General features: G+C 35.2%; 1 protein-coding gene across 4 annotated transcripts in view; it reads left to right on the forward strand.

The window, feature by feature from the left end:
• Positions 1-13868, forward strand: part of LRRK2 (leucine rich repeat kinase 2) — a 137299-nt gene that overhangs the window by 70850 nt on the left and 52581 nt on the right. For all 4 annotated transcript variants that reach the window (XM_053226128.1, XM_027035906.2, XM_053226127.1 and 1 more), the window contains 7 exons: positions 1961-2147; positions 3467-3648; positions 6441-6670; positions 7044-7171; positions 8891-9109; positions 12462-12663; positions 13700-13788. In XM_053226128.1, the coding sequence (XP_053082103.1) occupies positions 1961-2147; positions 3467-3648; positions 6441-6670; positions 7044-7171; positions 8891-9109; positions 12462-12663; positions 13700-13788 (1237 nt within the window). The remainder of the gene's footprint in view (positions 1-1960; positions 2148-3466; positions 3649-6440; positions 6671-7043; positions 7172-8890; positions 9110-12461; positions 12664-13699; positions 13789-13868) is intronic.

Consider the following 13868-nt stretch of genomic DNA (forward strand, 5'->3'; position numbering starts at 1 on the left):
TATTTGGGGATGTTTCTAGTTAGTTTCATTAAAAAAATGAAAGCTTTCTATGTTATCTTAAATACCATTATAACTGTGTTGTATATATTATAAACCAAATCCATAAGTGTATATGTGCAAATATATAGGCAAATAATGTATAGGCAAATAATATATAGGCAAATAATGTATAGGCAAATAATGCTTAGTTATAATCTAGCCATAGAAGATGTCAAACAGACATATAATAATTAATTTCAATCTGGCTTTAGAATGTGTTAGACACTGTTTTAAGTGCTCAATGGTGGATGCTGCCTTTAATTGTCCTAATAAAACTGGAAATAGGTGCTGTTATTATCTCCACTTTATAATGAAAATATTATTTTATTAAAGAGATGAAGTAACTTGCCTAAAGTCACTATTCTTAAACTCTGGTGGCTCAACCTTCTAGTCTTAACTCATGTATACAGGCACCTCTAGAATACAGGTGGTCTTATATTTTAAACATAATATGTTCCTGGGGTGCCTGGGTGGCTCAATCAGTTGAGCGTCTGACTTTGGCTCTGGTCATGATCTCATGGTTTGTGAGTTCAAGCCCCGCGTTAAGCTCTGTGCTGACAGCTCAGAACCTGGAGCCTGTTTCAGATCTGTGTCTCCCTCTCTCTCTGCCCCTCCGCCACTCGTGCTCTGTCTCTCCCTCTCTCTCTCAAAAATAAATAAACATTAATAAATAAAAATAAAAAAACATAATATGTTCCTGAAAATGTGTTTGAAAGTCAAATATTTATGAAAGTTAATTAGTAGATATATTACCATAAAGGTTTCTTCCCAAATAACTAAAAATATTATTTGGTCCTTAATTACTCTATACTTTTAGACAACATCTCCAGATATACATTTCTAGCACTTTGTATATATTTCTTTAAAACAATTTTCTGTGAAACAACAGAATATGCATTTGGCCAGCTTAAGTTCCCATTGAGGCTAAAAAGGATTGCTTTTGAACAGTCTGGTGATTCTTGGCTTTATCTAAGTTGTATGGTTTGTTAGATATTCACATCTTTTCTCTAAAACAGTCCAATTAATTTTCTTATTTTCACACATCTTTATGAGACAGTTAGGGCAGAATCCAGGATAATTGTAAAATGAGAGCAAAAACGTGTAGACCTGAACCTTGGTGTAGAAGGTTGTACGACTACGTGAGCTTAGGTAGAACCAATTCATCATGGTTCAGATATGCTGCATGAAAGGGGTCAGTATATAACTGCAAAAGTCCAGGCAACCTTTACATGGTCAAATATATCACCATCACTGACTGTGTATTCTTCCTACACATGTACGCTTATATGTGACATGTGTTTTTCTGTCGTTTCCTGCAAACTTTGGGGAGTGTATTCCTGCATGAAAGCAACCAATTTGCATTGGGCCTACCACATGCAAGACATCATGTTCAGTGTTGAGATATTTATCATACTGAGACAAGCTGTTAAAAGGTTATGCCCCTGCATGTTATTAATTAGCTCCAGGACATAACCTCTGAAGAATCCTCCCAGTAACGAGGGAAATTGAAAAGAGAAGCGGGGAGCTACATATTTGTAACCCTTGTATAGAAGGCATATTTATAAATCTTGTATAGAAATGACCATTTTTGCCTTTGTTAATTATGATTTCTCATGCATCATAAACATTGGTAAACACTTGCTCTTTCATTCTAAGATTGACATTTTCATGGTTCTGAAGTAAGGAAATTATGCTTCAGTTTTGTTTTTAATGGTCCTTATTCATTTAAATGTTGTTCCTAGTGAGACATACTTTTTTCTAGCCCATATATGTCTCTATGAACACACAAGAACACATGCATACTTAAATATAAATAATGTTAGTTTTAAAGTTGTTTCTCTGGTGAAAATTGCTTGTGATATTATCTCACGTGTTGTGGAAGCACTCATTTGGCTTTTATGTTGACATTGTATTGTTCTAGCTTACGGTCCTTAGATATGAGCAGCAATGATATTCAATATCTACCGAGTCCTGCACACTGGAAATCTTTGAACTTAAGGGAACTCTTGTTCAGTTTTAATCAGATCAGCGTCTTGGACTTGAGCGAAAAAGCACATGTGTGGTCAAGAGTAGAGAAACTGCATCTTGCTCATAATAAACTGAAAGAGGTAAGAGGTCATCCTATTTGTTTAAAATGATTGCCGATTTAATAATGTGCTTTTGTGATTTGAAAACGTCACGGATTGGCCATTTTGAAATCTGTTTGATATTTCTTATCTTTGAATAACATCCAATCCTACCGTGAAGTAAATGGGCATATTAGCGTAGGTTAACTTTCTTAAAAATCACTTTGTGTTCTAGTTTTGAAGAATTATATGGATATATATATTTAATTATGAATATGTGTAATGCTCTAAGTGTTTTATTTTTCGCTAAATCTCTGATCTCATCACAGACTCACAGATACTCTATATTTCCCAAGTTGTTGCTGAGCCATACGCAGTATGTGTTTTTCAGCTGACTTTCCTATTTTCTTAAACTTGTGCATGCCTCCATCATGCTTCCCTTTACCCCAGTGGGTCAGCCTTCTTTGCTTCACTCCATTGCCTCTGTTGTAAATCTAAAACTGATTTTTCCATTCATCCGAGAAAAAAAATATATTTTTGCCAACTTCAAGTTTTTTTGTATATGAAAGCCAAAAAGAATTAAGTTCAGAAAAACTGTGGGGGCACCTGGGTGGCTCAGTAAAGTGTTCGACGTCAGTCCAGGTCATTATCTCACTGTTCATGAGTTCAAGCCCTGCATCGGGCTCTGTGCTGAAAGCTCAGAGCCTGGAGCTTGCTTCAGATTCTGTGTCTCCCTCTCTCTCTGCCCCTCTCCTGCTCACACTCTGTCTCTCTCTCAAAAATAAACATTAAAAAAAAATTTAAAAAAAGAAACTGTGAATATTTTTTGCTACTTGTTTTTTTTTTTTTATTTTGTCAGCAAATCAATGTTTTCTGTTGTAAAAGTAATGCACACTGCTTAACAATTTGGAAGAGGAAAAAATAAAAAACCCCCTACCAGGATACTACCTAAAGTGTAAACATTAAGTTATATTTTTAGAACATTATGTTGTATGTAAGTTTATAACTAGATCTTTATAGTTTTACTGAAGAACATAGTGTAAAGGAACAGACTGAAGTCACAGATGACTGGATTTAGATAAATATAAAAAACTTCTTTACTTTCAGTGTTGTGAGGAGGAGATGTTTACCAAGGGAGAATGGGTCTTTAAACATTATAAATAAGTGATATATATTGTTTTGGGTAAGTCGCATATATTTGTATTGACAACTATGACCGATTCTGCTGAGAGATTATTCAAGTTGCAGATAGGCTCTCTGAGCCTTTCTCATTTCCTAGTAAGCACCTTGTTTCTTGGCAACACACATTTCTTCCTTCCTACCAACAGGATTTGCCCTTTTTTTTTTTTTATCTCATTAAGATTCCTCCTGAGATTGGCTGTCTTGAAAACCTGACCTCCTTTGATGTCAGTTACAATCTGGAACTGAGATCCTTTCCTAATGAAATGGGGAAATTAAGCAAAATATGGGATCTTCCTTTGGATGAACTACGTCTTAATTTTGATTTTAAACATATAGGATGTAAAGCCAAAGACATCATAAGGTTAGATAATTTTATTTCCATTTTTAAAATTAAGTTTGCTTCAGATGTTTTTTAGTCTGTGACTTCGATGGATATAATAGTTATGATTTAGGAAATAATACATAGTACTGTTTCATGGTAATATGCTATGTGTCATTTGCCTTTTATTTAATAAATGGGTTCATTTGGTGCCACTGAAGAGCTTTTCATTTTCTCCTAGCCAAGCTGATGTGGAGAGAATGGCTTTCCCTTCTTATCCATGCTTTTCATTAGAAATGGACTCTAAAAGGAAATTATGGCTATTTGGTCTCTTGTTACAAATATATGTTCTAAAGAAATAGTGCAAAGTATAATGACTTCTCAAGCTGCATTTCATATAGTGAATAGTTACCATGTGTCTGTTCTATCTTAAAGCATTATAGATACTTAAATGATATAAAATTACTAACTTCGATTTTGCCTGTGAGGGTGAATAACCTACTAACCCTGGTCATTTTTGAAACCACCAAAGCTCTCCAGACATCACTGCTTGTGGTCTTCACACATTATGAACTTCAAATATCTTTGGTAATGGACTGTATCTTACTCTCTGTCACTACTTCAGTGTGTCAGTCTTACTATTACCTACTTGTAAAGTTATTTAATCCCATTTCCACCAAATTACTCCTATCTATATTTATCTTGCAGGCTTCAGCTCATTTGTCACCTCTCTGTATCCATGACTTGACTATAATATCCAGCAGGGCAGGGACCATGGCTGCATTCACTCATAGTGTGATTCTTGTCACCTAACGCAAAGCCTGGCATATAATTGATCATTGTTGAATTACCAGTGAACTACATATTTACTTAATTCTCTTATGCTTAAATTTTCTTAAATTACATTTAACTTTTTATCTTTTTATGAGGAAAGCTTTGGTTTTCTGTTCCCCTAGACTTGATTTAATTTGCAAAGAAAGGCTTTGTCACTAGCTAAACTAAACATGACTACCTTTTATTCTACCTGATTGTTTCCCATGATTTTCTCTCCTGAAACTGGATAGATGTTCAAATTAAAATTGGTTCAATTCTTGGTAAACATTTAGCAGAACTACTTTTTAGTGTATTATGCTGTATGATGAAGCCACTATATCTACTTGTAAATGTGTTTAACATTTTGAGTAGGGGAGACTGGAGTACTTTAGAAATTGTAGGCATCATTTCCTTTTTTGAAGGATGACTTTTTCAAAGTGTGCTGACTTCTTACTAGACATTTGGGCCATCGATATTCTTATTGATAATAAAAACAGAGGGGCGCTTGGGTGGCTCAGTCGGTTGAACGTCCGACTTCGGCTCAGGTCATGATCTCGCAGTCGGTGAGTTCGAGCCCTGCATCGGGCTCTGTGCTGACAGCTCAGAACCTGGAGCCTGTTTCAGATTCTGTGTCTCCCTCTCTCTCTGCCCCTCCCCCGCTCATGCTCTGTCTCTTTCTGTCAAAAATATATAAACACTAAAAAAATTAAAAAACAAAAACAAAACAGCGTAAGTTGTATGTGAGAAAATGATTTCAATAATAACAGGCACAATATCTGATCTGTCAGGTTGTATTTTCTCAAGCATCGAATTAAATCATGAAAAGTAATGATGCCTTTTGTTCAGATCCTTGAGAATGTTGGTCAGAATCCTATTAGATTCTGGATCTAATGGATCAGTCAATATTCCTTAAAATTGACATATTACTTATTTTGCTCCTTTAATTTTAGTTTTTAATGTTTATTCATTTTTGAGAGACAGAGAGAGAGTACGAGCAGGGGAGGGGCAGAGAGAGAGGGAGACACAGCATCCGAAGCAGGCTCCAGGCTTTGAGCTGTCAGCACAGAGCCCGACATGGCGCTTGAACTCATGGACCATGAGATCATGACCTGAGACTAGGTCGGACACTCAACCGACTGAGCCACCCAGGTGTCTCAGTTTTGCTCCTTTAAATTTAAACTGTGGCAACATTTCAACATAGTTAAAAATATGACTTTCTATATCCAACATATTTTTAAGAACATTTAAAATCTAGTATTAATTTAAAGGTGGTTTGCTTAGCTACCTACACCACTTCGAATTAGTTTCAATTATTTTTTTCATTAAGATTGTTAGAAAAAGCAACATATTATCTGCTGATAGTATAATAGTTTACATGTATTAATTTATAACATAACCAATATGTTCTCAGTTTCCATTTGTACTATATATATGTATGTATGATATATATGAATGTATACATTATATATACAATATATAGTATATATACATACACACACACACACACACACACACAGGCACATATAATATATCCAGTGAGACCTCACTATCAAAGTTTAGTATAACAGTACGCATATATACTCTATCTTCATTCTCTGTCATAGGGGCTTTGTAAAATTTTATACCTTGTAATTTTTAGGGTTTTATCTGTGTTATTTAAAGAAATTCATATATATATATATGTATACACATATATATGTGCATATATATATATATACACAATGCTAATTACTTCATAATTATTAGCATTCTAATTAGTGCTGCAAACATATTTTGATTATTTCTGGTGATAGTATAACAGGTCATTTTTTTGATAATGCTACCAGTCATTATCAACTACATTAACATCACTCACAAAATATATGCACTAACAGTGTGTTGAAAGACATGTGCCCTTATTAGGTCCACTATATTTTATAACAGTCTGGTATTTTAAAAATTTCAACACCTAAGAATTCACCTATATCTTAAGTAACAGTGTTAAGCAGCTTATTATTTTACTTTTGTCTTTCAAATACCAGGTTTCTTCAGCAGCGGTTAAAAAAGGCTGTGCCCTATAACCGAATGAAGCTTATGATTGTGGGAAATACTGGGAGTGGTAAAACCACCTTATTGCAGCAACTAACGAAAAGCAAGAAATCAGATCCTGGGGTGCAAAGCGCCACAGTTGGTATAGATGTGAAGGACTGGCCTATCCAAATAAGAGGCAAAGGGAAGAAAGACCTCATTCTAAATGTGTGGGATTTTGCAGGTATTTCTTTCACTAGAATGTTTTATTCACATTTATCTTTTACTTAGGACAGGGATTTAAAAGCCGAGATTTTGTTCCAGTACTGCAACGAGACCTGGTGGATTCTACAGAATTATTCCAAAGCCATTTACTTCTAATTTTACCCTTGCCACCAGGGTGAATTCCATGGAGGGAAATGTTAGGAACCAATAGGAGCCAGCTAAAGCTTAAATACTTGGTTTGGTAGCTGACATATATGCTGAAGCTTGTCAATCCCTAGTAAAAACCCAGTATAGTCTTCTAAACATGGTCTGTTGGCTGTTTTCCTCTCTCTCTCTTTGTATGATAAATAGTGATATTATCACCTAAAACAATGGCTCCAATCTTTATTTAGGTCGTGAGGAATTCTACAGCACTCATCCTCACTTCATGACCCAGCGGGCCCTCTACCTGGCTGTCTATGACCTCAGCAAAGGGCAGGCTGAAGTCGATGCCATGAAGCCTTGGCTCTTCAATATAAAGGTCGTCTGTTCTAATCGTTTGAAAATAGAAAGTAACATTTATTTTAATCGTTTGAAAATAGAAAATAACATTTATTTTTGTATGTGTAAGGTAATTTATTTTGGACAAACAGTTGCTTCAAACAGTCTCCTCAGTTTTTAAAAATGAAGTTGGAAGCACTGAAATTTGGGGGCACCTGGCTGTCTCTGTTGGTTAAGCATCTGACTCTTGATTTCAGCTCAATGCTTGGGATTCTCTCTCTGCCCCTCCTCTGCTCATACTCTCTTTCTCTGTCTCCTCTCTCTCAAAATAAGTAAATAAACATTAAAAAAATTTAAAACTAGGAAGCACTAAAATTTTGAGTTGGGGACTTTTTAGTGTAATTAGGCTGTGACATGAAAATAGTGTGTTCCATATTGATGAATGTTAAAGATACTTAAAACCCTTTTAAGCTATAAAATTTGAAAATATATACATTATATATATATACACACACACACACGCGCGCATATAATGGATATATATGTATATATACACACACACACATATAATGGATATATATATATAATGTTTTTGATCATTTTATTTCCTTTTTAAAAAATTTTTAATGTTTATTTTTGAGAGAGAGAGAGAGAGACAGAGAGAGAGAAAGTGAGGGAGGGGCAGAAAGAGAGGGAGACACAGCATCCAAAGCAGGCTCCAGGCTCTGAGTGGTCAGCACAGAGCCCAATGCGCGGCTCAAACTCACAAGCCGTGAGATCATGACGTGACCCAAAGCTGGATGCTTAACCAACTGAGCCACCCAGGCACCCCAATCACTTTATTTCTTAAATGAAGGACAAACCTCCCTAATTTAAAATAAACTACACTAAACAAAAGCAATCCATGAATCATTAGCTATGCCCTCATTGGCGATTTAGTAGGAAGTCCTTCAGATCTTACACTTTTAAATGGCACCCTATTAATATGCTCTTATATTTGGAATCTCTTTTTGTAATTTTTCCATTTTGTCCCTTGCTGTCTTGCTGTTAGCTATTCCTTGATGTAGTACTGGTTCTTAGTATTGAAATAAAGTAGGAGTGATGCTCTTTGAATGAAGCTTCAGTGGGCTCTTCTGTGAGTCAAGTCCTTAAAAAGGTTTGTGTGAGGACATTTTAGCAGATATTTTGGCTGCATACAAGCTCATTTTGTAATTTTGGTAATTTTTTTTAACTTCCTTGTATTGGTCAGAATTAGCCCAAGTGAATAGTGGCAGTGATACTTTAGTGCCTTTTTTTCTTGTTCATGTAGACTACAAATTGGATGAGTTTAAAATGAATTCAGGAGATTGACTTTACAGATAAGGAGGAGAAAATATAAACCATATTATGTCACTTTGATACGGTCTTGCGTTTATTAAATGCTTATTTGGTTTAGAAGTCCAAAGTACACTTAGAGAATAACCCATTTTAAGGCATAAAAGAAAAGAAAAACAGACCACTAGTCTTATACAAGCCACCTGAAAAAATGATAAAAATTGGAATAAGAAGGGGCATAAAAATGACTTCAAAATTTTGTTAAGCTTACATTTTTTTCCCCTAGGTTTAAGGAAGGAAAGACAGTTGACATTTTCTTCTTCTTGACGTGTTTGAGTTTTTCATTTCCTTTCAACTGAATTTCATAAAAACTGAATGTGAATAGAACTGTAAGCAGTCTTGATTTTAAAACAAACACAAGAGTATTTTGTATCATTTCCTGTAGGCCCGTGCTTCTTCTTCCCCTGTGATTCTTGTTGGCACACATTTGGATGTTTCCGATGAAAAGCAGCGCAAAGCCTGCATAAGTAAAATCACCAAGGAACTGCTGAACAAGCGAGGGTTTCCTGCAATAAGAGATTACCACTTTGTGAATGCCACAGAGGAATCCGATGCTTTGGCAAAGCTTCGGAAAACCATCATAAATGAGAGTCTTAATTTCAAGGTAACGTGGTTAATGCCTATTGTGGGCTGGTGGGTAAACATAATTTATTAACTCTCATGCTACACAACTGCTTAGAAATGTCAGAAGTCTTGAGAAAAGAACAACTATCTTAAAATTGTGGTTTTTTTCATAGTTGTTAGCATTATTAAAGCGCTTTCAGTTTTAAAATTACTTATGCCATATCTCATTTCAAATGCATAGAAATGAGAATAAACATCATTAGAGGATCCTGAAGGACAAACACTAAGAATATCTGGGAGACTGAGAGAATGTTTCTGAAAGAATCTAAGAACGTTTCTGATGCCCTTTTTCTCACTTTTTGTCGTGGTGATTCAAAGAATACACATGAATATTGGGATCTTGGGATCATCTTCCCTCTGTTGTTCTTTGTTGTTTCACTTGCTCTTTTCTTTCAGAGTTCCTGTTCTAGGTGCATTTTGATCTATGTGCTGTTCCTTTTGTCTCTTGTCACTGTGACGATACCCATTCCACCCTTTTATCTCCCCCTCAGTGTTGTGAGATGGCTCTTTGATGTGGTTGCCGAGGTCATGAATTTGATTTTCAACAATGCCTAAACAATTTTTAGTACATATCAACTGGGTTTTCCATTTTAGAAATTATGTTTTGATTTCCAAAGTTCTCGTAAGCCAGATGTAATTCATAGGGTTCATAAAGCACAAATAAGTTGGTTATCCAGGAGAAACGTTATTTTTAATACTTGCAGGAAAAAGAAATCTTTCCTGAGTTCTGCAGATACTGTGGTATAAAATGCACTGAAAATTCCTCAAATAGTTCAATGTGACAAACACAATGGTGAATTTCATTGTTAGTCCCTGGTGGTTTCGTTCATTAGCACTAATGATCAAGGCCATGGCTTATAACTAAGGTCCTGTGTAGCCTGGGCATTCCCAGCATAATTAATAGTGTCCTACTACATTCTCAAAAGCATTCCAATTTGGATGATAAATTACACAGTCACCATTGTTATAATGTGTTGGCCAGTTAGCTTAGTTCTCTTCCATTTGCACAGATTATGCTCCTATCTAAAACCTAATGAGCCATTTATAAATGTGTTGGTCTTTGTGATGCCCAGGGGGAGAATTTGCATGTTTGTGTCTTTCAACACATTTGTCACCATCACTAAAAGGTTTTACCAATGGTGGGTCAGTAGTGGCATCTTATGTAAGAAGAATGATACATTATTTATTTGCAAATTTTCCTACTCTCTAATTGGACATAGGATTAGAAAGTATTGTGACTTGTAAGAAACAAATACACAAAATTCAGACATCCAATTAAATATTCTTTTTATGCAGGTGGTTTCCTTCTGAGACTGTACCTATACATACAGAACTTTGTTTTTACTTATTATGTTTTAATAGTTCCTATTTTCATCATTTATGTTGGACCACATATCATATTTTTAAAAAGATTTCTTCAAGAATGAGTTTGTTTTGAAAAAGCCTGAATTTAGTTGCAACAAATAGATAAAGTATGGATAGTTTAGTTGAAGTATGGATAAACTGGTTAGTTCAGCTGGCTGGACTAGTACTGCTTTAGTGTAAAGCAATTTATCACTGTCCATCAACAAGATCTGTTTTCCTCCTGAGCTTATGACTGATCACTGAGGCTGATACAAGGAGGTAAAAGAAATGCTTTGAGAAATGGCCATATATTGCTATGGATGTATATTGTTGATGGCTGCACCATTCTGGCATTTTGGTTTGAAAATCCATTTGATTGCTTTGTAGAATTCTGGCTTTTTCAGGATCATCCAGAATCAGTGAGCCTGCCAGAACTAGAATATTCTTTCCTCCTTGAGATGCTTCAACTTGTATTCAAATAGCAGCTTTGAATTTACTGGAGATCACTTTTTGCCCTCTCACTTGTTTTTCATTTTCTCCTTCTCTCTTGGCTCTTCTCTAATCTTTCCCTGTCTTGCCCTTATTAACACGTGCCTTTGCAGACTCTAAAATAAATTTTTTTTTATTGGCTGTTGGGGACCTCATAATCAAGCTAAAAGGAGAAGTAGGACAAAACAGAGTTCATTGCCAACATTGCCTCTTTCAAACTTGTCCAGCCCATTAGCAGTGGGATCTTTTGCTGGCCCTGTAACTCAGCCATAAAAAGTTCATCCCTTTGCTGTGTAATTTGCTTTCTGTGAGAACCCCTGTTTACTTCCATATGTAGGTTTTCTTTCTTGAGTTAGAACACAAACTTCAATATGAATTTCTATTTTATCTTAATTTACGAATGGTGAGGAAGGTGAATATGAAAAGTGAAGATTAGTGAAATTGTATTTAATTTACTAGGAGGGCATTGGATACAGGAAAACAATGTTCTGAATGACTGGAGGTGAATATGTAAGTAATAGTATGACTGTTTAAATAAAGCCCCTTAAAGTTCTAGTTAGGAGTAGAAAAAGAGCAAGTTAAATTTGCATGTGTGTGTGATAAAACCCAATTTCTGTTTATAATAAGTTTAAGAAATTAAGTAGAAATTCTCAGGTAAAAAGAATATAGAAGAATATATACATGGGTTGAGAAATGGGGAGAGTTTGCCACCTGGTGGTTTTCAGAGGCATTTTAGTTACTGTTGTTTCAGTGGCATTTCTATTTAAAATTAGATTTTCCTGGAAAAAAGAAAAAATTGGAAAAGATGTTTTATCATAGAAACTATCATCTTAAAGCTATTCTTTAAAAGTTGTTACTGTGTATATGTAAGTAAGTAGACAATGATTATATTGTAAATGTAACAGACCAAAAATCATCCTCTCATGTGAAAATTGTTGGCGTGTAGACGGTTTATTATTTTCCCAAATTTAAAATTCCATGAAAAAGTATTTCTTGGGTGAGGAGATTTCGTGTCTCCTCCTGGGGAGACATGGAATATACACATATCAGGTACATTTTGCAAATAACAAGCACAAAATTTAATGTTTTACTTTGGGGCATGGATATTTTCATCTAATAAATAAGGCCCCAAAGCTCTTGTAATACTTCCTGACTTATTATGGTAGCGTATCTATTGCATATATGTTTAATGTCTTAGAAAATAAAAAATCCTTTCTTTATGATTAGTGATTTATCCTGGAGTATATCATGGATTTTTTTTGGGTAGTTAGATAAATATTTCCATACTATTTTGTTTGACAGTTATTTCTAAATTGGCTTCTGTGTTTATATTTTTCTTATTTTAGTATCTTTTTTTTATCCTTCACAGCTTAAATAGTTTTACATCACACTTGAATAATATATCACTTTCTGAACAACTATAAGCACTGAATTTACCAACCACCTTCAGGCAGATGAATAAAATGGATTTTTACAGCTTGTCATTTGTAATTACACAGATCCGAGATCAGCCTGTCGTTGGGCAGCTGATTCCAGACTGCTATGTAGAACTTGAGAAAATCATTTTATTGGAACGTAAAAATGTGCCAATTGAATTTCCTGTAATCGACCGGAAACGATTATTACAACTCGTAAAAGAAAATCAGCTACAGTTGGATGAAAATGAGCTTCCTCATGCGGTTCACTTCCTAAATGAATCAGGTTAGTATGTTTGTTACGTATTTTTTCAAAACTCCACTGTAGTCATTGTAAAAATGTATCTGAACCTTGTATAGAATTTGCATTCAAAATTTAACAGAATTCTTTGACCACTGACTTTTTCCTTTTGAAAGGTCATCATGTGCAATGACATTGAATCATATGTCATGCCATAGGAAAAAAACATTTAGGAAACCATCTAAGGGCAGTGGTGGGAAAAGTATCTGAGGAATTAAAACATGTGGGTTCTAGAAACTGACTTAACTATTGAGGAGCTTTGGGACCCCAAGCACAAGCCATATCCTTTCATGGTATCAATTGAATTTACTGTGTGTGGAAGTTATTTATATACTCTAGAGGGTAAGTATTATTGGGATGGTCTAACTGGGCACTTAGAGAATCAGTGGTTACCTGAGACAATAAACCTATTGAATGGCAGACCTTGCCTTTTGCATCACTCATTGTCAGCATGGTCTCACAGATAAAGATGCTTATAGTGGCTTCTGTGCTATTTGTGTACTTGATCAGTATAACCCTGCTAAAAACGTGTGAGTTAATTTGTAGTACTAGGGTAAGTGACTACAGCTGCTTTTAATCCCTAGATTCTGTTGTATGAAAAATGACCTTCACATGGATTATAATCTGTTCCTTTCCCTCCATTATTCTTAAACTAGTAGCTTTCTGCAATATCCTATGTTTCTTACCTATATTTGAAAATAAGATGGCTTGTAGAATATGTTTAGAAAGCCAAAACGTTTTGTGAATTTTTGATTATTGGTAAATATATGAAAGACAGTGCATGCAATTATCTCAAATATGCTTATATATGATCATTTTATGTAGTTCCAAAAATACTTTCTAATACTTGGACTTTAGGGATTGGAAACTGGGATGCTCGGGTTCTAGCCTCAGCTCTTCCGCCAACAGTGCTGAGGTTTCCTCATCTGTAAAATGAGGAGGTTGGACTAGATTCTCTCCAAAGTCCCTTGATATTTGTATCTTCTAGATTCCATGTTTCACTGTTTGATTTTTACTACAGGGGTCCTTCTTCATTTTCAAGACCCAGCGCTGCAGTTAAGTGACTTATATTTTGTGGAACCCAAGTGGCTTTGTAAAGTCATGGCACAGGTTGGTATTTTGTATTTTTGTGGCATAAGGGCAATGACTGAAGAGAGGAACAAGTGACACCCAGAGAACTGAGCATTATA

This window comes from Acinonyx jubatus, chromosome B4 (assembly GCF_027475565.1).
Source record: "Acinonyx jubatus isolate Ajub_Pintada_27869175 chromosome B4, VMU_Ajub_asm_v1.0, whole genome shotgun sequence".
Taxonomy (NCBI): domain Eukaryota; kingdom Metazoa; phylum Chordata; class Mammalia; order Carnivora; family Felidae; genus Acinonyx; species Acinonyx jubatus.